General features: G+C 48.8%; 2 protein-coding genes and 1 pseudogene across 14 annotated transcripts in view; all 3 read left to right on the top strand.

The window, feature by feature from the left end:
- The window catches only part of NHSL2 (NHS like 2), a 160,243-nt gene extending 144,438 nt beyond the window's left edge, over window positions 1-15,805 (top strand). For 8 of the 10 annotated variants that reach the window (XM_090061376.1, XM_090061384.1, XM_090061381.1 and 5 more), the window contains 4 exons: window positions 263-394; window positions 3,691-6,030; window positions 7,880-8,012; window positions 9,164-15,805. In XM_090061376.1, coding sequence (XP_089917502.1) covers window positions 263-394; window positions 3,691-6,030; window positions 7,880-8,012; window positions 9,164-9,479 — 2,921 coding nt within the window. In that variant the 3' untranslated portion in view covers window positions 9,480-15,805. The remainder of the gene's footprint in view (window positions 1-262; window positions 395-3,690; window positions 6,031-7,879; window positions 8,013-9,163) is intronic. The other 2 variants (XM_090061377.1, XM_090061378.1) reach the window with 2 other exon arrangements.
- A 4,255-nt stretch (window positions 15,806-20,060) lies between these two features.
- On the top strand, window positions 20,061-27,679 carry PIN4 (peptidylprolyl cis/trans isomerase, NIMA-interacting 4). Of its 4 annotated transcripts, none has more exons than XM_090061389.1 (4): window positions 20,061-20,469; window positions 20,558-20,634; window positions 21,508-21,627; window positions 23,535-27,679. In XM_090061389.1, exons 1-4 carry the CDS (start codon window positions 20,430-20,432, stop codon window positions 23,691-23,693), a joined length of 396 nt encoding a protein of 131 aa, XP_089917515.1. In that variant the 5' UTR covers window positions 20,061-20,429; the 3' UTR covers window positions 23,694-27,679. The 4 variants fall into 4 exon arrangements, with proteins under 4 accessions (XP_089917515.1, XP_089917516.1, XP_089917513.1 ...); XM_090061390.1 differs by having other exon boundaries at window positions 20,062-20,469; window positions 20,561-20,634; XM_090061387.1 differs by having other exon boundaries at window positions 20,062-20,475.
- LOC149858339 (U2 spliceosomal RNA) lies at window positions 27,348-27,565 on the top strand (annotated as a pseudogene).
- Window positions 27,680-27,802: the final 123 nt, after the last annotated feature.

Raw genomic sequence — 27,802 nt, 5'->3', positions numbered from 1 at the left:
GCCCCAGGTGCTTACTTGAGGGAGGCACAGAAAGAGCAACTCTGCACTGCTGGCCTGACTGCCACTGGCAGGCCCACTGCAACTACCACCCCTGTTACTCAAGTGCAGAGCAGCCCAGCTATGCCTTTGATCAGGAGGGTGGGCCTGCAGGTGGCGGGAGTAGGGGGCGGAAGCACTGACGCTTGTCATCTATGCAGTCCTGCTGCCCACCCTCCCCTCCTGTCCTGTGCTGCCATGTACAGTGTGTTTATTTTGGCTACAGGAGAGCACTTTGCTAGGCACGCGAGTGCACGTCACTCCTTGTTTAACACAGAGACTGCGATGAACCCCAAGTCCACCCTGCGGCGCAGACGGACCATTATCGGATTCCCTAACCTTTCGCTGCGAGACCAAGGTGACAACAATGACTGCACAGTTCCTTTCCTTGCCCCCCTGGCCCCAGACTAGAGAGTGCCCAGACACTGGCTGGACACACATCCAGAGCCTGCCAGAGCCACCCTCGCTGGTAGTAGAGTTTTACCATTGTCAGAGGCAAGGCCCAGATGCTGTAAACTTTGAGATTATTCATAGCAGCACCCAGCTTCAGGCTTACCTAGGACTTTCCTATGGCACCTGCCTGTCTGCAGTAGGACAGGCTCTGAGACCTGCCAGTCCTTTACCATCTCTGATGGTACTCATCCTAACCCCCCCTTCTTAGGGAAATATCCTTCATTAGCACAGCCAACCCTGCCCAGAAGGGTTCCAGAAGTCAAATCCTGACATCCTGACTTGGCTCTCACTAACTTAAGGAGCAGGATAGGCAGGTAGATAAAGAATGGGAGGGGGTGCCAGGATTTGCTGTCTTTCATTACTTAGCATAATTCTGAGTGCCTCAAATTTGGGTCCCCAATGCTTTTCGGACATGCTAAGCACCTACCACTGCTGCTGATACCACAACGAGTTGTGGATGCACAACTCATCTCAGGGTCTCACCCAGTCAGAACATGGGGCTCAGTAAGGAGCCCCACACTGGCCTGTTCTAGGTAACTCACTTTCTGCAGAAAGAAGCCACATGGATTGTTAGAGCAATAGTCTGTGAGTGCAAGAGGCCCCATTTCCAGGATGCACGTGCTTTTTTTCTACAGCCCAGCCTTTTGACAGCTAATCTGTTAAACAATGCCATTTGACAAGCGACTAGTCTGCAATTTGCAGCTTATTCATGCTGTTACTTGTAACAAAAAAGGAGGGTAAGATGACAGCAATAGTTCTCTGGGAACACAGGTTACCTCCCCCTCCCAAGAGTCACCATGCATCCCAGAGTCTGGTTCTGAAATGTGCTTGCTGAGGCTCAGCCCTTTCTACTCCAGACCAGGATGGAAGAACACCCTTAGTGGTGACATGAAGTGGCACTGGCTGTGAGCTGGAGAGCCCCGGGATCCTCTGTCTCCATCAGTTTCCCTACAGAATCACTTTACTCCAATTCTGGCTCTTCTGTGCCACATGATATATTGTCTACTGGACAGGCTGGGGATGGGGTCTGGCTTGTATGCCTCAGCTGTAAGAGTATTCCTCTGGAAGGAAAATGAGCTCCCTATCTCATATTTATTCAAGCTTTAAATAAAGAGAGACCTTCAGTACTGTCCTCCTGAAATGTCAAGTGATGAGCTCAGACAGTGGGACAGCCTGGTCTGCCCCTGACAGTCAGAAAAGATCTCTTGCCACTCTCTTGTGAACCCCTTAGGCTCACGCACAGGTGACATAGGCATGTTAGTCTCTCCTAGACCAAAGTGAAAGTCAGGGATGATGTAGCCAGGATCACCATATGCTGGACACCCCACCCTGTCCCCCACCAAGAAAACAACGAGCTAACAGTGTCCCATCTGTGCATGGCTATGTGGTTACCAGAGAGGGCACTGCCCAGGAAGGGCCTTGCCAAGTGGAAATGTACAGCTTTGATTACAGATCTCTCTGGAACCCCGTCCCTGCTCCCTGTCCCTCACCCCTTCTGGCATGCATAGCTTGTGAGAGAGGAATAGGGGCTGGAGCATAAAGCTGGCTTATTGACATGGCCTGGGAGATAGCGCCCAGTTTGAGGCTGATACTGCAGTCCCAAACTTTCCATATTCTGGAGCAGCGGTAGAGGCTGTTTCAATTCTCCCCTGATGTTCTGGTTCCAAATCCAGACAGGGCCTGTTCCCCAGAAGCAGTGTGGATTTGGTCAGAATCCAGTGAGAATAGCTTGGCAGACTTCAACCCAATCTAATCCAAACCAAACTCTGAACCTGGCCCATGTCACTGTGACCCTGGACACAGTCTCCACGTTGTAGACTTGGCCCAGATGACAGAGAACAGGAGGCCCCTGCCCCACATGATCAATCTCTATAAAGAAGTTGAACAGAGAAAACCTGAACTCCATCACTGTAAGTATTAGAACTAAGTAACCTGACCTGAAAAGATGGTGAAATCACTGTTGGTACTTGGTATTGAAAACTCTCTGCATGAGGTCTAGCATGGCTGTAACTGGCCACAGTCCAGCTTAGCTCCACAGCAAAGTACCTAGTTTATCACCTTGTAAAGGCAGCTGTTAGAGTGCAGTACTTCCCAGAAGCTATGATCCAGCCCAGAGAGGTGATGCCCTTCATTAGTCTTATAATCTCTGGCTCTGAGTTGGTTCTGCAGAAAAGGCCCCTGCCCTGATTTAGTGCACTTTGGTCAGAGCTATCTCCCACTGATGTAGCATCCAGTATCACTGGGTCTAGCATAGGGAGTCTGGATGAATTGGTTATGGTTGTCATTGTGGTGAGTGACCATGTGCCATTCTTAACTGGACACTCAAGTGGACCCACACAGGTAACTTGGTTGTGCTGGGAGTAACACTGCTGTGCACAGAGAATTCCAACCCATGGGCCAGGAGCACTCTTCCACAGCCAGGAAAATCCCAGGGGAAGAGACCTCTACAGGGAATGCTCCACGCTCTCCTGTTGCAAAGGGCACCAACATTTTCAGTGTACCCCAGTAGTCATGGGTTTCAGTGGCCAGAGGTATCTACACATATACCTTGTGCTTTCACATGACAGTGGTCCTCTGTGGAAGTGCACTACCCCAGCCAAGGTTTCCTCCCTCCTCGTAAGAGAGAGGACTAGCATATGGTGCCATAAGCACATCCCCAGGACATGTCCTATGAAGCCAAAATTCAGTGATAGTATGTATCTGACCTGAACCAAGCTTACCTATTGCCCCCAGCTTGCCCCATTGTCCTTTTCATGATGAACCCTCAGTTCTGGGCCTGGGGGCAGAGATGGTGTCACATAGATGGCTGAGATCCCATGCACCAGCAGGAGGAAGTGGTTGTTGAGAGGGTCCCCCCACATCCAGGGAGGGCTCTGATTCCTCACCTACATGTATCAGAGGTCAGGAATCTCAGCAGTGCATTAGCATCCTGTTGTGGTCAGTTAGAGGTGAAGGAACGAGTATAGCCAAAGTTTTAGGTATGGCTCCTGGGTGAACAGGATCCTTGGGATAGTTCCCAACCAGGGGATTTGCCAGCGCTTAAGAATACAGTCAGGTGTGAGGTGCTATTAAATGGTGCTGTGGCTACAAAGAGATCCCTCTTATAGTTCCTAGGCCGAGACTCTGCTATGTTATATTTGTGTTGGTGCCTGGCCCTGCACACCCACAAGGATTCACTTGTGTTTGTGTCTGTTCCTCCAGGCAATAGCAATGGCCCAACATTCAGTCCACATGCAACCATAGTGGAGTCTGCATCATGCAGCTTTGTTCCTGAGGTTGGTAATGGGAGATACTCAACACATGAGGCTGGCACCCCACGGCCTCTGCCAGCTCCACTGAGGAAGACATTCAGTGATCTAGGGGAGACCCTGCAAGCACATTGCTGCCAGGCCCCTCCAAAGATGGAGAGCATAGGCACAACCTACACCAGTCCTTCTTGCAACAGACCAAAGGACTCTACTTTCTCCCCGTCTTGGAATGCAAGTTCCTTCAACTATATGAGCCCATCAAGTCCAGTCGCAAGCCAGAGCAAACAAGCCAATGAAAACATGTGTTCTTCACCATGCAGTTCCAAGGTGTCTCCAGACATAGGCTCACCTGTGACCAGTGACAGCACAACCTCCTTCTTCATTGGTAAAGACAACCCCATAGGAAGCAACGGGTCCAGCTCATTCTGCAGTGCTCCTGAGTCATCCATGAATGCTGTAGGCAGCCAGAAGCCAGAGGGGAAAGAAGCCAAGGTGAACTTCTTGCCTAGCAGTGCAGAAGATGCAGAGCCCTCCCAGGTGGAAATGGACAGAAGTGCCTGTAGGTTCCGTGAGCGGTCATTGTCCGTGCCTACAGATTCAGGTTCTCTTTGTTCTGTGGATATCATGTACACTGAGAACCGTCGAGGCAGCGCCAATTATGCACTGAGCTACCCCAGTGCCAGCTCTGAAGGCAGTACAAGTACAGATAATATCTCCTTAGGTTTGGAGCAGGATGACCAGCAGAGGCGACGCTCCAAAAGCATCTCTCTCAAAAAGGCTAAGAAGAAGCCCTCCCCACCTACACGTAGTGTCTCTTTAATTAAAGATGGTCAGGTCATCAAAGCAGAATCTGGTTCAGTGTTGCCAAAGGACCAGAGACCCAAGAGCCTTTGCATCCCATTAGATCACCAGGGACATAACTTTGTGCACACAGATGCCCAGGGTAACACAGCAGTGCCTCCCACAAGGGACCAGGACAATATGCATTTTTCTCATCAGTGGTATCTCATGGACTGGAAGTCCAGTGAACCTTATCGGTCTCTGTCCAGTTCCAGTACTGCCACAGGTACCACTGTGATCGAATGTGTTAAGGTGCAGGGCAGCTCTGAGTCCCTTATCTCCCCCTCCATTTCCAGAGCCACCACACCTTCCCAGCTCTCCACTGAGGTGGACATGAAAACCTCCTCACCAGGGAGACCCACTGGGCTGATGTCCCCCTCCAGCGGCTACTCCAGCCAGTCAGAAACCCCAACACCAACCGTCCCCACATCAGCCATTCTCGGACACTCTCCACACCAGACCAGCAGGGTGAGGCCACTGGTCCCTGAAAGAAAGTCATCACTGCCCCCAGTATCGCCTATGGAGAGGAGCCCTAAGTCTAGACTATCCTTTGACTTACCAATTAATCCACCAACACACCTGGACCTTTCAGGGCTAAAGATCTCTCTTAAGGGTAAGACCAAAGTGAGCAGGCATCATTCTGACTCCACATTTGGAACCAAGCTTAGCCAGAAGACAAGCACCATCCAGCCCATCATGCCTGTGGTCACACAGTCAGACCTGAGGTCAGTTCGTTTGCGCTCTGTCAGCAAGTCAGAACCAGAGGACAATAATGATAGCCCGGACCATGCTGAGGAGCAGAGAGAAGATGCTTTCTCCCCTCCTGAGAGGAAAGTGAAGCCCCCAGTACCAGAGAAGCCACCATTAGCCAGGAGACCCCCAAACATCCTTCACAAGCAACCACCTTTACAGGAGGAGTCCCCCCTAGCATCCCCAACCTCCCCTCTGACTCCACCAGGTGCCACTGCCAGAGAGAAGGCACTGTCACAAGACATGTACGTAGCCATCCGGAAACCCAAGCCGAAGATTTCTGATGATAGGAGCCCTGGGGAGCCCCCTTTGCCCCTGGCAGCTGCACTACCATCCCTCCAGGGCTCTCAGGGGATGTTTTTCTCAGGAACACAGAGACTGTCTCAGAGCAGCCTGGAAGAGGAGCTGCAACTGGCACCAGAGAGGAGCAATGCCCCCAGTGGTCATGATGGGGAGAAGAGGAAAGCCAAGATCCCTCCCCCGGTTCCAAAGAAGCCCAGTGTGCTCTACCTGCCACTCATCACTCCCTTGTCCCCACAGGGGCCCAGTCAGGGAGAGCAGAGGTTAACGCCTAGCCCTATCATCACGCTGGATGAAGACAACAGCTACTGTGACCCAACCATGAGTGACCTGCTGCCACCCGCAGCACAGGAGAAGACAGTGAACTCTCCAGCTGTTGATGTGTCTGGGGAGATTCCTTCAGGTCAGTGTGACAGTGGCCCTGCTGCCTTCCCCCCTGTCACTCCAGAGTAGCACTGTCCCAGGTTGTCTTGATTTGCTGGAGGGAGGGTAGTAGATATGGGGGGAGTAGTAGATATGCTGAAGGGTAGGACTAGGATTCAGAAGTATCTAGACGAATTGGAGGGTTGGGCCAAAATGAATCTTTTGAAGTTCAACAAGGACAAGTGCAAAGTTCTGCACTTAGGACAGAACAATCCCATGCACCAGTACAGGCTGGGGGCTAAGCAGCAGCTCTGCAGAAAAGATCCTGGGGGTTACAGTGGACAATAAGCTGAATATGAGCTAATCATGTGCCCTTATTGCCAAGAAGGCGAATGGCATACTGGGCTGCATTGGTAGGTGTGTTGCCAGTAGATCAAGGGAAGTGATTATTCCCTTCTATTCGGCACTGGTGAGGTCACGTGTGGAATACTGTGTTCAGTTGTGGGTCCCCCACTACAGAAAGGATGTGGACAAATTGGAGAGAGTACAGTGGAGGGTGACAAAAATGGTCAGGGAGCTAGGGGACATTACTTATAAGGAAAGACTGAGGGAATTGGGCTTATTTAGTCTAGAGAAGAGAAGACTGAGAGGAGACTTAATAGCAGCCTTCAACTAGTTGAACAGGATTTGAAGGAGGATGGAGCTGGGCTGTTCTCAGTGATGGCGGATGACAGAACAAGGAGCAATGGTCTCAAGTTGCAGCGAGGGAAGTTTAGGTGAAATATTAGGAAGAATTTTCTTACTAGGAGGGTAAAACACTGTAACAGGTTACACAGAGCGGTGGTGGAAGCTCCATCCTTGGAAGTTTTCAAAACCCAGCTAGACAAAGCTTTGGCTGGGATGATCTAATTGGGGATGGTCCTGTTTTGAGCAGAAGGTTGGACTAGATGACCTCCTGAGGTTCCTTCCAACCCTAACATTGTATGATTCTATGATTTTTAACAAATGGCATAGTAAGGACCACTTTTTTGGAGGTGGGTTTCCATAGGAAAGGATCAGATACCTGGAAGGAAAACAAGAGTGTTTGGGAGCCAGGTGCAAGGAGAAAAGCATAAGAGGGGCAGGTGCGGGATTAAGGTGATGGGAAGAGACTGCAAGGGATAGGGAGAACCTGAGCAAACAGCTTCTCAACACTGGGTAGAGATTGGCCAGTCCAAGTCACAGGAGGTTCCAGGAAGGTCTGGAGTTACCAGTTTAGCTTCTTCTGCCCTTGCTAGCTGAACATCTACCTAGCTTTTCTCTTCAGTTCTTCCCAAGGCTTATAGGCAGTGAGATGTGATGTGATGATGTGCAGTACTCAGCAGCATTGTTATGCAGTTACCCGAGATGGATGGACTGGGACCTGGAGGGTGACACCCCTACAAAGGGAACCCTGAGTTCTTTCATAACCTAAGGCTCTGTCCTACAGAACTGACCTGGAAATCAGGGAGAGTTGCCCATCCAAGGGCTGACCTACTTAAGAGTGGCACTGGCTTCTGGCATGTCCCTGCCACTGTATTCTCCAACATCATATGTTATTACAGGGGCAACTGGAGCAAAGGGCAGAAAGTCCCTTCTTCCTTGCTAGATTTCACCTCCCATTCAGTAGGAGCTCCCTTGTGCCATACAGCAGATGTGTACTGCTGACGCTAATTCTTGTTGTTCTGAATGACCGTGTTTTGCTCCAGCTGATCTTCAGTAACAGGCTGTGGGCACTGGCACAATGGCTTGGCTCCATGGTGTGGTATATGCTGTTCATATTTTTGGATGGTGGCTATCTTCAGCTTGAACCTATACAAGCCCAGGGCTGACTCATTCATTTCATGCCCAGTTTTCTTCTTTCTCTTTAGAGAATTCAATGGAGTTTGGTGCTGAAGAGAAGAGTTTTGTAAGTGATAAAACAGCAGAGTCAATAGTAGAGGAGGATGATGATGTGTTTGTGACATCCCGCACGACAGAGGATTTATTCACTGTGATCCACAGGTACATGCTTGTTTTCTTCATGGAAAAGCCAGGTCTCTGCCAAGGTGTCATTACCATTAGCATTTTGGAGTCTCCAGCACAGTAGCTAGTAAGTGGCATCTTTGCCAGCTGGCAGCACAGCCAAGACCTGAACTTCCCCCTTTCCAGGGAGGGCATGTTGGCAGGAAAAGTGATGCCTACCTTGCTCAGGCTGACTGCTTCAGGCAACAAATAGACAGGGCTGTCTAATTCATTTTACCAACACCAGCACACTAGTAGGCTGGGGGCACATATAGCTGAGTCTTCTCCAGAAAGCCTCCTTGGTGATGAGTGATCCCCTCCTGTGGTCATGGTGCCCATGTTTCACAAAGTAGAGTTGGCTCCAAAACCTGGGAAATATTCTTTCCTGAATCAGGGTATCTTTATGAGTCCAGGGACATGAGTGCCTGCAGTTGCCTTAAGTAGGTCACCCATGTGACTTCAAATCCAAAGAAAATGCCCCCAAGCTTGTGTTCCAAACCCTGGGATTTCAACAGCAGCCTCAGTGCTTTGTGCCTTTGTGGGGGGGGGTTTTGTCATGCTGGGCCTTTAAGGGGTGGTAGTCCATCTTTCCTGGGGATACTTGCCAAGTACTGCATGGTGCTACAACCCATGAAGTATGTTTCAGCCCAGTTTGCCTTATCACAAAACCATTGATGACTTTTCTGGATGGAATGGATAGTTCTAGGGAACCACCTACCGGTTTTGAAATGCAAGGGACTACAGATCATTACCAGCTACTGGTTGCTCTTGGAAATGAACTGGGGGGAGGAGGGTGGTGTTCAGTGAAGTTCCTGGAATACAACAGTCCACAGTATGTGTCCTGTTCCCATCCGCATCCCCAATCAGTATGAGCACTGAGTATGCTCATATGCTGGATAATAGTCCTGTGTGAATCATTTCAGAGTCAGAGTGAGAGCAAAGTCACTGGTCTCACAATCACAGACACGCTTGGCTTGAAGGTAAATCACTGTGACTGGGCAATGTCCAGTCAACAAGCAGGGTTCATAAAATAAGAGTATTCCCTGGGGTTCTGTTAAAGGTACCTCTGAGGGTTCCTTCTCCTGTAGGAAACAGTACATATAATGTGTACCTTCCTGTCTATCCCAAACAAGAGTTTCCTTTGTGTTTAGGTCAAAGAGGAAGCTGCTTGGGTGGAAGGAGCCAGGTGACTCCTTTGGCAGCAGACCAAATTCTCACTCACCAGTCAAGAACACATCAGGGTCCCCAACCAGCGAATCTCCCACAGCAACTGTTGTTATTGGGAAAACTTCAAGCAGGAATGAAGACTTTAAGGCCCTGCTACAGAAGAAAGGCAACAAGACCAGTCCTGGGACTCGCACCTCTGCAGCTGAACTGCTCAAGACCACAAACCCTTTGGCTCGGAGAGTCATGACAGAGTTTGCTTCAGAGTTGGATAATATAAGTGGACCCAAAAGCCAGCCCTAACCACAGTTAATTCTTCTTGACCAAGACACGTTTGAGCAGGTTGGAAGAGCACACACTGGTGGATGGTAGTTTTATGCTAACTCTTAACCCAGTTACAGCTCATGGGGGTTGCTCCATTACTAGTTAACAGCATGGATGCATCCTGTCCTGCTAGGATTTTTATCTTTCTTTTCGTTTCTTTATTGGCAATTGTGAATCATTTTTTGTTTCTCCTTGGGGAGAAGATAAATGTTTTAATGAAAGAGCACACACCCCTCCTACGTACACAGCTTCATGTCAGCATTTCTGGTGGAGATACAGCAATTACATTTTAGAGTGGAAAGAGATGGATGTGAAGTGGAGGGGATGGATGATCATTGCCATTGGAGGCATCGTCAGATGATGCTGGCCTTCCTGTTTGTTCCTACCCTTTTCCAGGTTCTGATGAGGAGGGCTGAATTGTTCCCTGCTCTTTTGGGAATTACAAGGAGACTCCATTTCAGCCCCACTTGTAATTCATCATCCACAATGAAACTAGCTTGAGACTGTTCCATCACTTTGGCATGTGGTACTTTAAATGGCTTTTATAATGCAAAATTGTGATAATGCTTATTTCTCTTTCATTTGACCTTGTAATTTGAGTTTTCCATGTAAAGGTCATGGTGTTGAGTTCAGTTGGACAGATGGAATTTCTCACTGGAAGGAGCCAGTTAGAATGTGTAGGTTGCTTTGGAAGAACAAGATTCTTCAAGGTGGTTTCCATTGTTCATTCGAAGCAACCCTTACTGACTCAACTGCAAGGTACTAATATGTCCGTGACTCCTTTCACCAGTGATGTTAGCTCTTGATACCAAAATCTAGGTAATCAGCTGAAAGCCCCTGACAGTGCTGCATTTCAGAGAACCAGTTCTGTTCTCAGACCCAAAGGTAGTAACATCCAAAAAAGCATTAGAGTATTTACACTCAGAGTAGCGATCACAATCATTCTAAGCCCCCAATCCTGCCCTGAGCTCCACATGCACAGGCCTCAGCACCTGTGCTAAGCCCAGCAGGAATCCACATGCTGCTGGGAAAACACAATCTGCTCTTCACAGAACTGGAGCCACTGGGATAAGCAGGTGTAGCTCTGTTTATCATCAAAGGAAATGTGGAAGCAGAAGTAATCAGGTGAAAATCTCAAGGGTCATTTTAAACTGAGGCATGTGAGCGTCATTTCTAAATCTGCATATCTCCTCCACAGGGTCTGTGTATTTCCTAAGATGGAAGTGCATTGTGAAGAGGCTCTGAACTTGGCATCACTAGGAACCTCCATTGCCTTCTAGAGAGAGCTGTGAACTTCAAAAATACTGCTGAGAAAGGCCAGGAGGCTGGACTAGATAAAGCATAGCCTGTCTCTCCCTGTCTGAGCATTTGAGGGACTGGCCCAATATGCTGTATCCAAATAATGTTTCATTTAGCTCCATAATTCAAGAAATGACTTTACCATCTGGAACTACTCCATTCCAGTGAAATTAATATTGTGCATATCTCAGGAGTACTGGGCATGTATTATGTTCCTTCATAAGAGCAAACATGCTTATCTTCCTCTCATCTGATCTACCTGCCTCCCTTCTTCCCCACCTTACCTATAGGATTGCTAAGGTGTCTGTACCTTAGTAACTAAGTGCACTTTACCTTTGTGGGGATCTGCTCCTCATAAATGTACAGGATGCAATTCCTTGGAGTTACACCTGGGATGACCTAGGCCCTCAGCCTTTCAATTCATGTGTGTTGTGGGCACCACATGGGCATCCTGTTCTGCTCATGTTTGTCAGACAAGCATTTGGTTTGATGAAAAGGCACAAGTTGCAGCTGAGTTTTATACAGGTTGCCCAAGAGAAGCAACTTCTCTTGAACGCGGAGACAATCACTGAGGCAGCCCTGGTTTCATTCCCTGCCCAGCTCCATTACATGCTGTCAGGCTGTTCCAGGCATGTTCCTTTGTTTGGCTTTATTGCATGCTGCTCAAGAGCTGGCATGGTGGGCATGGTAGGTCCCAAAGATCACCAGGGTGGCCAGTATGGTAGAGTCTGTCAGCATGTGCTCCCCACTGGCATACACACTGCAATCCCTTAGGCCTGCCAGACTTCCAGCCTCCCTGTGGCTATGGGTTTTGCTAGCAGGAGTCCCAAGTTCTTAGCCTGGATCTCAGAGTTGAGGAGCTTTGGGAATGAGCTTTGCTCTAATCCTCATCCAGCCCTTGCTGTAAAATAATCACCGCCCGCCCCCATTATCTCCCTACCACTGTGCAGGCAACCTCCATACTCTGATGATTAGGCGCCAAATGCAAGTGGCTTTTAAACGAAAGCTGCTTAGATGTTATCCACACCAAGATGAGCTCTTTTCATTCCTGAATCAAGGCCCAATCACGTAGACTACAGAGGGCCCACAGCCTTGGGCTGACTTCCTCCCACTTGCTGTCTTGACACAATGAACATTCAGTTCCACCTCCCCGAGAGTTCCTGCAGGAATATCTGAAAATAAAAAATGAATGGGAAACACTTCCACAGTGACTTGCATTACTGCAGTGAGCACCTTTTACTTAGGAATGCAGTGCTCAAGGAGGGACCCTTACAGCAGAGCATGATTGGTGGCAGTCTTGTTGCACTGACATGGTTGGCTGACAAGGACATGGTCTTGTGGCACTGCCTCCTACAGGTGGTTTGGCACAAAGCACCAAAACTGGAGGATGCTACAATAAGCTGCAGGATCTTCACAAGGGAAAGGACTGAGTTGGAGTTGCTGTTTTTGGTTGCTGTTTTTGGTTGTGTTATTCACAGGTCGTAAGGATTTGGGCCTCTGGGATATATGCAAGGCTTCATGAGCTTTAAAAGAAAGATTATTTGTCTGAATATTTGCACATCTGAAGAAGTCATGTTGTTTGTGGTTTAGATTCTTCTGTTTTAAACATTCCGAAAGCCCAGTCGGAGAGTAGAAGTGACCTGGATGACTTTACTGATAAGTCACACTGCACACACCCTGGCTAGTGAAGAGTCAAAGAGAACAGCCACCAAACCAACTGCAGAAAAAATCAGTGAATCTTTCATGAACTGGTGAATTCTGGAAAATAAAAACATTTGTAGATAGTTAGGAACAGCTTGTGTACAAGAAAAAACTAGCTGAGCTTACCATGCAGCAGCTGACCACCTCTATGTGTCAACTCCCCCAGGGTCCTGTTACAATCAAGCCCAAGTAGATCACTTCCTGTAATTTCTCAGGATGCCAGGCAAGGAGTAGGCAGGGTCTGAGTACTTTCCTCCAGGATCCTGGAAGCTGCACTCAGTTCTGTTCTGAAAACCCCAAGGGATTGCTTGATGACAGCAAGCAGCCTTCTCCAGTCAGTTCAGGAAAGCATGACAAATGAGACCTTGCCATGTCCCCACGTCAGGCTTCTGGTAGTCTACCATGGTAGTTTTCCAAAGGACACTTTGGAAGTGACTGCATTTGGCAATGCTGTCAACCTACCCATGCACAACAAGTCATATGACATACATGTTGCCCTTCCTTGCTGTCTTGGACATGATCAGAAAAGTTTTTCATGCAAGATACTTGTTCTCTTCCTTGTACGTCAGCCCCTGCAACCACACTCTGCCCACGTACATTGCTTCTGCTTTATTTATTGGACACAATAGATGTGGGCTCCTGCTGTTATTGAAAGGTACTGGTGCCTCCTGGATGTTTTTTTGGAAATAGATCCCTCTTTTGAAAGACACGGTGCTGCCCTCAGAACTCTGCTCCTTCCTCCCAGGTGAAGCTGGGGGTTTACTTTGCTAAAGCAAACCAACCAGCATGTCCCAACCAGGAGCTCTCCTTCCAGAATGTATGTTCCATGGCAAAGACTTTGGATCTGATGAGCCTGTGGGGTGTATGGATGGATACCTTTGAAATTATGGGCATATTTCTGCCCTTTCAGTATGTTTGCACCTGGCTTTATCCTGATGCAGGTGTGGAGAATTAGGCTTTGCATCACCCTGTCTCAGAAGAAAAGGGTCAGGCCATATGCAGTGGGGGGCTTTCTGTTCTGCAAAGGCATGCCTGTCTGGGAAAAGTGGCAAAGCAGCATGCCCTGAGCACTGGCTGGGTTTGATAGTGTGGGACGATGCAAATGGGGCTGTGCTGTGCTGGAAGGGCTTGCATTACTCATCTCTCAGGTGAATGGTCTCCACCATCAAAGCCAGTACCAGTTGGATACCAGTCTAGAGTTCTGAGCTCCAGCCTCATCACAGCCACAGGGCCAGCCAGAGAGCCAAGCTGTCCATGAGCAGGGAAGTCAGTGCAGCATGGTGTTGTCAGCCAGTGGGAATGGGGCAAGAGCATGCATGCTGTGCTTGAGGGTAAGTGCAGGCAGAGGAGTCTTGCCTGCCTGATCATCCTGAGAAAGAGTATAAGACAAGTAACTGGCTAAAATAAATATGAAGTGAACCCAGGTTGTTCCTGGCACAGTGTGCCCCTTTCCTTTCTGAGACCAGGCAAACCCGTTTGGGAGCTGGGATCTTGTGCAGCATAGTTTCCGCCTAGCTTCAAGTTGGCATTAGAGGCCAGCACAGCATCAGAGATTATCCACACTGCCTGGGAGACCATCCCATGGACCAGAATTAGACCTTTAGTTCCACACAGGGACCCTTTGCTGCAGCATTTGGCTCTTCTAGGGAAGGTGGGACATCCAAGAGCTGAGCCTGGCAGTGAGTCTCAGCAAACACCTTTGTTTATCCATGTCCTGTGAGTAGAACTCCAGACCCCACCCCACTGGTAAGCTCTGACCTTACCCCCTAGGAAACACTACCTGCCTGTTTTACTGAGCTGGTTTTGTACTTTGTTCAGATGAGTCTCTCCACACTGTCAGTTCTTTTCTTTATAATTACACACTACTTCTGCTGTCATCATGGATTTGCAGAATTAAGCCTATAATTAACAACCAGGCTAAAACTCAGGAAACAGAAATCATAAAAATGCCTGGGCTTTATTGGCTGTTTCTCTACCTGCTGCTTCTGCTGTCAGGCCTCCATCTCCTCTAGGAATGCTTCAACAGCAGCAAGGGCAGAAATATGCTTCCAGCAACACAAAGCACCCTCACTTTGCCAGCAGATCAGGTGTCTGCCCCTGCAGCAAAATGCTATGACCAATTAGAATGTAGTCCAAGGTCACAAGACATTCTTTCTTAAGTCTAGCACCTGGGTTGATTAGTAGTTGCTAAAATCAGACCCCCTTGAGCTTTGATCCATGAAATACTAGACCAGTAGGAGCAGAGCTGTTTCCTGAAGAGGCTTATAGAGGAGAGCATTTCCCTTAAGCTTTACTTCATGATTGCATTAGACCGAGAAGAAATCCAAGCCTCAGTAGAATGTGTCATGAGTGAAGAGCTGCATGTCACAGGCTAAAGTTCTGAACATTCAGTATGCCAATAACATTTTTAGTTGAATCCAAGAGATGTTACTACTAGAAGTTATGACCAAGGAGAAAAAATGCTAATATCTATGTATAGTATTGCACATGACTGCTCAGGAAAAAAGGATGCCACATGTGGAAGTTAACATTGGCTTTGTATGGCTTGACAGAGATTCAATTTTAGTGCTCAGATCACAATATCCTACTAGTAAGGACAAGTGCTTCTTATGGAAAACATTACTTCAGAAGAATAATCCTCCTTTTATTTCTTTTATTATCAATATAATTTAAAAATAAAAAATAAAAGGTTCAGATCTCCATAAACTGTCCTGAAAAACTAGCAGGTAAAATCTTGTCCCTGCTGAAGTCCAAGGGAATTCTGCTGGTGATTTCAGTTAGGTCAGAACTTGAACCAACAACCCTGTAATACAGGACATAGGCATTTCTTTTGCCAAGTTAACTTCTGTACTGAGGAAGTTACACTTTCTTCGCAGATCTGAAGAGCTCCAGGATAAAAATTATATTTCTAGAGATTTCTATATTTCATCCTACATTCAACTGGATTTAGTCAAAACCTCCTGGACAATTTTGTGCAGCAAAAAATGAATTAAACCGTGTGTGTGTGTGTGTGTGTGTGTAAATTGGCATATACGCACACACACACACACACCTATACATACATACATACATATGTGTGTGTATTTGTACTTGGTTATCCTGACATGAGATGAAATAATTTTGACTATTTTTGTGTGTGTTTTCCAAACAGTCCCCGCGGGAAAGTGGCCTCTTTTGCAATGTTAGTCCAAACCTTGTCCCTGTACAGCACTCGGAGGTGATCCAAGCAACATTTTTTATATTTCTGAATGTTGTACTTTTTAACTATTGCAAGCTTGGTAAATTCTAATAACTGTCAGACCTCCTGGCTGCATGTGTCCTGGTTCTTCCCCAGAGCTGTGCAAAACTTTTGACTTTGATTGCAGATATGTCAGAGGGAAAGTGTGAACAAGCTGGTGGGGGGGAAGGGTGCTCAGACATTCTAAACACAGTGGAAATATTTGGAAGGTGACTTGAGTGTAACATTACATCACAGGTTTGTCAGGTATGTTCACATGAATTTTAAACTGCACCCTGGTTATGGAAGGTGGGGCACAGTTATAATGAGCACAGCTATGTGCTCTCATATAGCACATTCCAGCCATAGACCTCATGGTGCTTTGTAGAGTTGTCCAACACTATTTACAGAGTACCTGAAAGCTAGCAAGGTGCCATAACATGCCCAAGAGCAGAAAATGACTGTTCCCTCTTTGCCCTACAGCAGGGGTCAGCAACCCCCGGCACGCATGCCAACCATGGCACACAAGGCCATTTTGCTTGGCACATCACTGCCAGCCTGGGCTCTAGGCAGCTGCTGTGAGCCACAGAGCCTGAGCTGCTCCCAGCAGGCAGTTGGGAAGCTGCAAGCCCTGCTGCAAGCAGCCCAGGCACCATGGCTGGCAGCAGCTACCCCAGAGCCTGGGCCGGCTGCAGCCGGAAGGCTACAAACAGCTGCTGCCTCCCGGCCCCAGCCCCAGCCCCAGCTGCCTCCCAGCCCTGGGCTCTGGGGAGGCAGCAGGTACCAGTGATGCTCCCCGCCACGCTGCCCTCCCCCACCACCTCTGCAGAGTAGTGCGTGGAACTCAGGATGGCACAGCACAGCACAGTGGGGAGGTGCACAAAAGCTGCCTGCTGCTCCGAGCTCCCCACTGCCCTGGCCACACTTCCACTGCAGGCAGAGGCAGGAGTGAGGGGTACAACCCTGCACAGCTGCCTACGCTGACCCCATGCATACAGGGGAAGTGTGACCAGCGCAGCAACAGGCAGCTTCCCTGTGCAGCCCCTCTGTGTGCTGCTGCTCTGGGTCACACACACATTTATGATTATTAACTATACTAATATGCAGTGCATCCTGCCATGTATCCCCTGCCCTTGTTTTGTTTTTCTGGCATGCCAGCACTCTGGCACCTTCCAAGATAGACGTGGTTTTTTGGCACTCCAGCAAAAAAATGTTGCCTACCCAGCCCTACAGTCTCTTATGGAGACGCACCATAAAATATTGGCTTTGCTCTTCAGCTCATGGTGGGGAGCATTCACCTACCCAGACATACCTCCTGTCCTGCTTGAGCATGTCTGCCATAAGATGGCAGCTCAAGGCTCCATAACACTGGCACTCAAATGGTTCCTTCTCAAGTTACATGTCTTACTCTTTAAGTCCAAGAAGGAATAAATAAAGGACTCAATTAAGGCAGCCTCCTCTGGGACCACCTACAGAAAGTGTCCTGCTGCTTCTGGGCCCAGGGGACAAGCGCTCGCTGGTGGGAACAGATGGTCCCAAGGATCTGGGATAATGAGCAATAAGCAGCTGCCTTGCTCGAGCACCGTTGTGAGCTGGCCCTGTTGCTTGAAACTCAAGCCATCAGCATGAGGGCACTCATGAGTACAGAGAAGTGAGTGATAATTGCCATCTGGAAACTGGCATCTGCAATAGCCTCCAGTCTGTCACCAACCACTTCAGCACACCTACAGATCGTGGCTGGATCTAAACGTAAGGGCTTTCTGAACTGCATTGGGACCATTGATAGAATGCACATTCCCATTCTGTGCCCAGTGCACTATAGCCCAGAGTACAAGTAAAAGGGGTATGTCTCCCCTGCTGAAAGGCATCATGGACCAGTGAGGATAGCTCATATATGTTACCACTAGGTGGTCAGGCAAGATCACAATGTCAGGGGCTTCAGGAACTCCAGCCTGGGGCCCCTGATGACAGAGGAAGTGTTTCCCCGTGGTGTTCCCAGGATAGAGCTAGAAAGTGACTATTCCTCCCTGCTACTCAAGGACCTAACCTACTTGCCCCTCCTGTGGCTCATGAAGCCCTACATCAGACACTGGCATCAACGGCACATGCCCCCAGCCGCTGGGGGGGGCACAGTGGCGGCAGAAGCATGGCAGTGGGGGCAGCAGTAAGCAGGGGAGCTCCCACAGACACTACCAGCACTGGCGGCGAGTGGGGGGCATCAGTCAGTGGGAATCACAGACCACCCCCTACACATTGCCCCGGACACTGGTGATGCCAGGAAAACCCCCTCCAACTACTGGCTGAGCAGCTGCCAGACAACTATGGCATGCCCCTTCGGGGGCCACAAAGCACAGCAGAGGGTCCTGGGGTTGCACCTGGATGCAAGCAAGTGCTTCCTGAAGGCCTGGTTACTAGAGATCTAGTAGTTGCTACTAAACCCAAGACTGAACCTCTGGGGCACCACCACTTTCAGGGTAGGCTTTGTGGGGGCAGTCCTGGCAAACTAATTCTAACAGTGCCTGGTGATGGGGTGGAAGAAGGGCGGGGCTTGTAAAGTCCAACCAATGTAAAGGACAGCTTGTTTGTCTGAAAAAACATGGGTGAGAATTATTAAACGCTACAAATATTGAAACATCACTGGGTGCTGAGCCCTTTGACCAAACTGCTCTGCGGCTTGGGCACAGGATGTGTTGTGAACTCAACAGAGGGAGGCACCAGGCATTACCAAGCTCACACTGTTATCATGGGGGGGACTAAGGGGGAAAGGAACAGGGACAGGATCTCAAGGGTTGAGTGACAAGGCTGCATCTTCCCACACTGCAGAGGGATTGAAGGCACTTGAGTCCCCTCCCTCTTACTGTTTGAACTGCAAGGTTGAGGGGAGCAATTATTGACCTCACATCCCTCGGCCTCTGAGAATGACTGTCTCAGAGTTCGCACTCAAGCTGGAGCAGAGGCTCTGGGGCCTTACAGAAGGGAAGACCAGCTGAAAGACAGTAGGGAAGGTTGGGACTGTGCTCAATGTGGCATGGCTGGGATAACAGTAGGAAGGTTTGGGCATAGGAAACAGCGTCTGGGACTGGAAGACATTTCTGAAGGGTGCTTTTCCAAGACTAGAGAAAACAGCTCTGCCCCACAGCCTTGCTTCCTGGACAGGCCCAGTGAGTTCCAGGGGCACTGCAGCCAGAAAGGGGAGGCCTTTCCATGTCAGAGCAAGGCTGTATGAGGTCTCCCCTGAGAAGGTTCCAGTATGCTGCCCCAGGAAACAGGGTGAAAGCTCTGCTTAGCCCTTTTGGCCCATAGAATGACAAGTTCATGTGTCCCATGTGGACTGTCTCCTCAGCTCCTGACTGCTCCAATGACAGTTCATTATTTGCCAGCCCCAGTACCTGGACACACCCCTGCAAGCTCTCCTGAAGCTTGCCCTCAACTGCTCTCTGAAAATCATCCTGTGTGGCCCCATCTCAGACCTAGGACTGAAGACTGGATGTTTGCACCCTGCACCCCGGTACCATTAGTAGAGCTCCAGAAACCCTCCTGTCTGTCCTGCTCAAGCTGCAGCCTACACAAATTCTGACACATTCACAACTGTTAACAGTTAGGGGCTGAAAGCCTGAGGGGACAGCACAGATGTTAACCGTGGTGATTCATTACTGGCCTCTCTTGCATCAGCCTCCAGCTGTCTGCGGAATCAGTGAAGGGTGGGGAGGGGACAACATCTGCAATCCTGTGGAGATGCTGTTTGGCTTGCTTGCCTTTTTGTAATTTCTTTCACAGTTTATCTTTGTGAAGCAGACAGAAGATAACCTAACATGAGCTAGGTAGCATGGCTACAAGTTTATCCTCACCTTAAGGTAGCATAACCTCGAGATGCTCAGAGGACACACCAGTTAACAAGCTTTAACGTGCAGATGCTTGCATTTTAAGTGCTATTAGTAATGACCTAAATGTAACATGCCTAATCTAACTTGAGGGGGAAGCTGCATGCTCAACCTCCAGCCTGTGAGCCAAAGGTGGCCTGTGGAGGCTTGGCATCCAGCCCATGGGACTCCCCACAGGTGGGGAAATTTGGCAGGAGAAGTGTCAGCTAGTACTGTCACCCCTCCCTGCTGCCAAATTCCCAAGGATTGGAGCTGGACCATACTCCTCCACCCACAGGGCCAGATCATCAGGGCTGGGCCACAGCCCCTTCTCCCTGTCCCACTGCAGGGCCAGGTCGACCTAGGCCAAGTGCCTTTCCACTGCACAGCTGGATTGGGGACAGGCTGCTCTGATCCTTGCGTGCAGGCCCGGGAGCAGCGGCGCTGGACCCGCGCATGCGTCAACGCTGCAGGCCGCCCTGCTTAGGCCCCGCTCTGAAGGCCTGCGCTAAGGTGGCACGTGAGCTGCTCTGTGCAGCAGCAAGCGAGCGGCGCGGCCGCCTGACGTGACGTGGCGGGCTGGGCCCGGCGGAGATGCTCCACCCGCCAAAGCAGCTCTACCTCTCTCGCACGAGGGCGGGCGCGGAGCACCCCGCCCAGCACCAACCCCCCAGGCGGGGGCGCGCGCCTAGGTGTGGTGAGGTGTCCAAACGCTGCCTGACAGGCCGCGGCCGCCCCGGCCCGTCAGGCGCGAGACGGGCAGTCTGGTCCCGCTGCTGGTGCGCGGCGGGGGCTTGAGCGGGTCCGCCGCGGCGCAGTGACGTCTGGAGGAAGTGGCCGCTGGCTCCGAAGATGCCCCCAAAGGGGAAAGGCGGCAGCAAAGCGGGAAAGGGTGCGGGTGAGCGGGGGTGGGGCGAGCGGGCTGGGGGGGCGAGTGGGGCGGGCCGCCTGCTCACGCTCCCACTCGGGTGGTGTCTCAGCAGGAGGCGCCTGTGGCGGCGGCGGCGGCGCGGAGCCTAAGACGCAGGGTCCGAAGGGCGGCGGCAGCACCGTGAAGGTGAGTCCTGGGGCAGGCGGCGCATCTGACGGTGCTGGGACCCCCGCGTCTCGGGCCGGCCCAGGCTCCTTGGGCCTTGGCGGCAGAGCTCCAAGCCTATCCCGCTCCCTCCCGCAAAGGCCCCGGCGGCCTGCGCGGGGGAGGCGGCCCTCCTGGCAGCCCGGCGATGCCTCGCCAAGATCAACTCCCCCGCCCAGCTTGGCTTCACAGCGATTCCTGCGGGCTCGACCCCACACTGCATGAGGTACCACTGCAGAGGGGCAGGGCCTGTGGCACAGCTGTGCACCAGGGTCACTGAGTTGCGTGGGCTGAGAAGGAATGGCCTGGACCGGCGATGTTCACTGCTTCCTTAGCATTCATTTGCATTGCTTGGCAAAGTGATCATTCAGATGCAGCTGCAGCCACACAGTGCAACAGTAACCTCAGAAGGGAGCTGATAAACAGCCTGTCTGCAGGACTTATGCCTGAGGGAACAGTGGTGGTATCATGAGTCTAGTACTGAGGGCTTATGGTAAATCTCAAGTACAGCTGCTAACCACAGCATGTGTCTTTGAGATGTGCTGTTAAACTTGTTACCTGAAGAGATGATGGGTTATTTATAGACTTCTAGACAAATCAGACTGGAAGGGACTTTCAGAGGTCATTTAGTCCAACCCCCTGCCAGAGGCAGAATCAGCCAGGCTGTGGCAGCCAGAGCAGAATGTGGAGAAGAGACCATTGCTTTGCTCTGCATTGGCTGTTCTGTGGGATGGCAACAGAAGCTGCAAGCCTTTATGATAGCAGCAGCTTTCAAATCCCATAAAAGGAGCATAAGGAAATGAGACTTTATATATCCCCCCCCCAAGTAATTTTCCTCTTGTTTTTGTATTTTAGGTCAGGCACATTCTGTGTGAAAAGCACAGCAAAATTATGGGTGCCATGGAGAAGCTGAAGTCTGGAGCACGTTTCAGTGATGTAGCTTCACAATTCAGTGAAGATAAAGCCAGACAAGGGGTATATATTGAAAGCACTCTTAGGTTGCCTGCCTAATAATAGACAGCAAGGTTTAGTGCAGGGGTTCTCAGTCAGGGTGCTGTGAGACCTTTTCAAGGGTGCTGTACCACTACAGTCAGGCGGGAGTGCCATGGGAATCTGTTTGCATGAAATGCTGTGCAGGGCTGCACTGGGGAACAGCTGTGGAAGAAGGAGGGCATGTTAGTGAAGCCCAGCCTGCCTGAAGGTCCCAGTGGCATACCTGGGAGGAATAGGAGGGCACAAGCCCCAGGTGCTGAGTAAGTGGAGGTGCCTCCCAGGTTCCCTCTGGCTACTTGTGCCCAGGGCCAGCATTTCCCAAACCTGGTAGATACTCTTGTGCCTCGCCTTCTACCTTTTGTTTGCTCCATGCAGCTCACTAACCACTGCTGTTGTCTAAGGGAATCTGTAGCAAGGGTAAGCAATAGCTGTAGTAGGGACTGTAAAAGTAATACTGGGTACATCAGGAGCTGAGGAGGCAGCAAGCAGCTTGCATGTTGTGGAGGGCTTGAAAAGAAAGGCATAAAACAGGGCAGAGGAGAACACGATAGGGCCAACTGAACCACAGCTGGTAGAGGAGGACCCACGGGGGGGAGTTAGATGCACACTAGGTTTGAGAAACTGTCCCAGGGCACAAGCCCTACTAGTGAGGTCTCTGGAAAGTCAGCATACTGTAAAAGTAATACTGGGCACATCAGCAGCTGAGGAGGCATCAAGAAGCTTGGATGTTGTGGAGGGCTTGAAAAGAAAGGCATAAAGCTTCTGGGCTCAACTGGGGAAAATGGTGCTGCTCCAGACTGGGGGCTGGGCTCCAACCTTTTCCCAGGGTGCTGTGGGCTGCCTGGTAGGCAAGGACCATTGGGAAACAGAGTTTGGACACCTCCAGAGCAGCAAGCACTGGCTGAGGCCACATGAACCCCATTTCCTTGCTTGCTGCCAAAGCAGCCTTCACCTTGCCTGTGCCATCTTCCCATCACTTAAGAATCCCATGGTACCCTCAAGGCTAAATCTTGAGCCCCCAGACAGGTCTGGTGAAGGAGGTACCTGCTGCCTTCTGTTCTTGCAGTGTGTTAGGGCAGGGGCTGTCTCTCTCCATGGCTCTGTCTACAGCTGACATAATGGATGCCAGATATATGTATGCAAGCATTTACACACTGTAATAAATACATTTCTTTTTTGAAATGGGGTGCCATTAAATGCAGAACAGTTACAGAGGTAGCCTTTAGTCTAAAAAAGTTAAGAACTTTGCCATTAATATTGGGGCTGTGTTTTGGGAGAGCTTGCTGTAGCAGACCTGTTGCTGTTGGGAGGGAAGTATTCCTTAAGAGCCCTTGGAAAGGTCCATTGTGCATTCAAATGATGCGTAACTGCTCTGGAACTAACAATCTCCATTGCAAGAGGACAGTTGCTTTCAAAGGAGCAGTTGTGTACTGTTAGAGGGGAAGGGAAGGTGATAATTGATTTACACCCAGTTCTTTCTTAATATGAAAAATAGGGTAAGATAGTTTCCCTAGCATAGTGGGGGGCCAACCTTTTTGGCAGGCTAATCCAAGCCCCACCCCCAAGTGCCTTTTCCCCATCTGATTTGTTACCCCACTTTCTGTTCCTCTGCTGCCATGTTCCTTGCTCCCTCTCTGGTCTGCTATGTCCTGCACAAAGGCTGCCCATGCCACAGGTTGGCCACACCTGCCCCAGCACATCATCCCCATATTTCATTCACTTTGCTGCAGTGATGAACAGCAGCTGAGTTTGAAGTTGCAAACACTAAACAGAAGGGCCTGTCTGAGGAAGTGGAGGGGGAGGAGGATACCTGCTGACTACACTGCAGCTCTGTTGGTAGGTTTTGAAATTAGATTCTCTAACTTTGACATCTTGATTCCCTCTTTTAGGGAGACTTGGGTTGGATGACAAGAGGCTCCATGGTGGGGCCTTTTCAGGAAGCAGCATTTGCCTTGCCAGTCAGCAGTATGGACAAACCTATGTACACAGACCCTCCTGTCAAAACAAAATTTGGATACCATATCATCATGGTTGAAGGGAGAAAATAAATCCTGCAAAGCACTAAACAGTTCTGAAACCTACTGGTTTAGACACTTAACAGGAACTTTCCAGGTGAATTAGTCTTGCCCAGCCTTGGGAACAGGCAACATATATATTTACACACGGTGGGAGAGTCTATTTAAACTACTTTTTTACAGTTTCACCTCAAATGACAGGTCATAGTGTTAGCAGGGATAGGGCCCAACAGCACATCCTAGATAAAGGTCAGGTGAAGGTCTTTACCTAATTGTTGAACTCTGCTTAGTCATGTGATAGACATGAGATTCCTGCCCTGTGGGAAGGCAGAAATGGATCAGGTCCATTTGGGTGCAGAGGACCAGAAGTTCCAATTTCCTGCAAGTTATTGGGCTCCCAAAGTGCAACACAATCAGTCTAGAACAAAATTATTTTAGAAGAATAGTTAATAACAGAAAATAGTGCTGGAATGGAAGGGACCTCAGGACTTCATATAGTCTAACCCTCTGTTCAGGGCAGACTTATTCCTGTCTAAACCATCCCAGCTAAGCTAATTAAACAGAGATGGAGAAAAACACAGTTGCATTGACTTTGAAACAAAGGGACTTTCATCTGCATTGAACAGCACATGGGATATTCATTATGAGATATTTCTTCTGAGGGGAGATGTTATATGGCAGAACATGCCAATAACACCTCCTTGCATATGGAGGGAGTTAAAAAGGAGCCTTTCTGCAGCTCCTACTCTCTTCTCCATAAAATAACAGAAGGTTACATAGTGAGTTAAGAGGTACAGGTGCTGGTTTCTAAGGAGCCTATGCCATTGCTGAAGCTGTTGCAGGTTCTCTTGCCAGTTGGGAGTAGCTGCCAGCAAACAAACAGCAAGGTTTTCTTGGAAAGTGTTCTAGTAAGGGAGCTGGGTAAAACTGGTGAAGCTAAAAGCATTGGTCCTTATACACATGACATAAAGGTGTTCCAATTGGCTGTCTAATGACTTGTGTTAACAGGAGTTGTAACACCTCAGGTATAAGCATTTGCAGGTTTATCTTAGCCTCTGACTGAGGATGCCTGGAAACAGCAATCATGATGCCTTTCATTCAGCTCGGTAGCAACTGGTCAGTTAGGCAATACCTTTGGAAACCACATCTAAACATTCAAAACATCAATAAAAGCTAGGTACTAAATGGCAGAGTCTTATGAATTCCGAGGAAAGGCCTCAGCACTCAGAGGAATGGGATGTATGTGAGGCCCCTTGTAGCTGCCTACACAGAACAGGCAGCAGTTATTGAGAGCTGCAGTTTGTTGTAAGGCAAGCTTTACACCCAGCTAGGCTCTCTGCTCTAACAATGACTAGCTCCTTTCCCCATTACAGTCAATCCTTAGCTGTGCCTGTACTCAAGCTTGCCTCACAAAGCTTCCATTTTAAATTAAAATTGGATGTAACACATGATCTTGGCCTCCCTGAGTAATGCAGCCCTTTTATACCGCATAAACCTTTCCACCCAAACCTCCCTCACCCCAATTGGAGTGGTTTAAGTGGGGGAACTGATTTTTTTTGCCAAGAATAGAAGCACACCATTTTGATTCCTGTATGCAGCAGACATGGCATTTCTATTCAGGCATTTCTATTCAGGGAGTCAGATGATTTAATGGCTTCCTTTTAGGAACTGTGATGTGAATAACAATCACCTCTCCCTTTTTTAATGGTCTTGATGTTGCACTAATCAAGCTAACCTTCCTTCAGGCAATTGTATTGTCTTGCAGCTATTCCTGCTCGCTCTCTTATTTCATAGGCTTGCAGGCTGTTTTTTGTGCTCTTTTCAAAATTGTAGATCCACTCATGGAGACCAGTTTTCAGCAGTAGCTAGCATTATCAGCTTTTGGTTAAGCAGGAATGGGAGGTTGATTAAGCTGAAAGTTAGGTTCCGTCCTTGCTCTACACAGCCGTAACTTTGGAAAAATGGGTTTTTTTGGTCTGCCTTCCCCAAAACAAGATGTGTGTATTATATGCAAGAGAAGATGGTAGCAACAACTTTTTTTTTTTTTTATGCACTTTCTGTCTTTGACTCTAAACTAGCATTTATTTCTGTATGCCTTCCCTTGCTCAGTTTAAGTTTTAGATACTTTATTGGTCAGAAGAGACGCTGAGCTCAAGCAAGACAAATAGAAGAGAGTTTAGTTAACTGGCTTTCTTTTCAAATAAATAGAAAACTTGGGTATTTAAACATGAGATGTCAAATGGAATGGACACAGTCTTTCCAGATTACGAGTGGCAAAATAAGTGAAAGTTTGCAGCCATTTTGGTTCTCTATCCCAAACCTCCTCAGGGGAACAATGAGCCAAGTATATTATCAGCATTGCTCTCAACATTGTGAGCTGGAAGCAAGAGAGAGAGTAGTCTGCATTCTGAGAGATCCATGTGATGCATGAAAAGCCATGGCATGATATCTTATCAGGCAGTTTTCAAGAGACTTTGTTGTGTGCTTCAAAATAGGCAGACTGGCTCAATGGGTATCTTTCAGACAGCTACTTGGAAGAGCTATGTGTATCCCTGACAGGCCTGATCCAGAACACACTTAGCACACCAACTATATCGATTCAACGTAAAGCACAACTACTTCCACTCAGAAATACAGCCAGAGGATGAGACGGTGGCATCTTTTAATTGCACTGTAGTTAGAATACTTGCCCACAAAATGGAAAGCCTGGACTCAGCTAAGGAGGGGCAGGGGGGTCAAATCCACAATTCCCATTTCACAACAGAGCGGCCTGACCAACGTAGCATCATAGCAATGATTTTCAACCTGTGGTCTGTAGACTCTGTGCAAGGGATCTGTGAAATGACTACAGTTAAAAAAAAAAAAAAAAGTGAATACCCATACTTACAACTCAAAGTGGTCTGCATCTCTATTTGAAATTTAGGAGCCCACAAATGAAAATATATATTAAAAACCACTGCACTAATCAGCTAGACTGGGTTTGAGAGCACTCACCATCCCTCCTAGTGAACCTGGGCCACAGTGTAGAAAAAGCAGGCAAAATCCATGGGGCCAGAGAGAGGAAGTGAGAAGAAATCTGACCCTAGCCTACAATCCTGGCCACTTTAGTCCCTGCTCCCAGCATAACTAATCCAATTTGCATTAGCCTCACTACATAAAATGCATAAATGTTGTTGGACTAGAACAACAAACCCCCTCTATCCCCAGGCAGGAAATACTCTCCCTCAGTGGGTGACAGGCTCACTCTACCATTCTTTTTTTTGCATTGTAGCTCAGTTTTAACTGGAGAGAGAAGTGCTCTCATTCCAGCTGGTTGTATGGATGAGCACTCTCCTTGGAGATGAGAGGGAGGCAAATTAGAACCTCATCAGGCTCTAGATGACCTTGAGCTCAAGCCTGCCATTTCCTGGACAACCACTCTTAAGTGTTAGGCATTATATGAAGCTATGTAGGCAGCACCACTTCATTCTCTATCACAGTTTTAGAAAAGTGAACAAATCATCCCCATCCAAAGGAATAGTTTAGGCACTGAAATGCAGGAGGGGGATTGAGACTATGAACCCCAGTTTCACATTGGTGGTTCAACTCATGGGCAGCAGGTAACCAGATCCAGGAATTCAGCATCCCTCTCCCTAAGCAGTTCTCTTGGCTGCCTCTTCACCCCTCCACCACACTAGGTGTTATGAATTCCATTCAGACCCAGAAGTTTGGGCATCTAATTGATCATGTGAATTCTAATGATCAATCAGGTGGTTTTCCCAGGGTAATTGTCTCTGATATGTCCTCCATAGGAGGTCTATATTGAGCAGATTCTTTTTGGTATTGGGTGGTGGAACCGGAGCGTGCTCCATCCACTCCATGCATTGACCTGGTATTGCAGTGCTTCTAGGACCAGTGCAAAAAAACAGGAAGAAAAAAAAAAAGTGAATTCTAACCTTGGGACTAGCTACCATGCTTAAGCAAAGCCACAAAGGAATCTAGATATAAGAAGGATGGATTACTTAATATGCTAGTTCAAGGGCTCTGAAATGAGTGCAAGTGTATAGGCCAACAACAGAACAGCTGCCACATATTTCCAGCACCATTTTCCCCGTGACTAAGAAGTCCCCTTGAGCCCAAATGAACGGAAAATAAGATGCCCA

Source organism: Crocodylus siamensis, chromosome 8 (genome assembly GCF_052110815.1).
Source record: "Crocodylus siamensis isolate JL-2025a chromosome 8, ASM5211081v1, whole genome shotgun sequence".
NCBI lineage: Eukaryota > Metazoa > Chordata > Crocodylia > Crocodylidae > Crocodylus > Crocodylus siamensis.
This window is presented reverse-complemented; position numbering and strand designations above follow the sequence as displayed.

Coding starts and splice junctions, on each gene's coding strand:
- PIN4 (XM_090061387.1), top strand. CDS start 20,430: ATGCCCCCAAAGGGGAAAGGCGGCAGCAAAGCGGGAAAGGGTGCGG. Junction 20,476..20,557: donor CAAAGCGGGAAAGGGTGCGG/GTGAGCGGGGGT, acceptor GTGGTGTCTCAG/CAGGAGGCGCCTGTGGCGGC. Junction 20,635..21,507: donor GCGGCGGCAGCACCGTGAAG/GTGAGTCCTGGG, acceptor TTTGTATTTTAG/GTCAGGCACATTCTGTGTGA.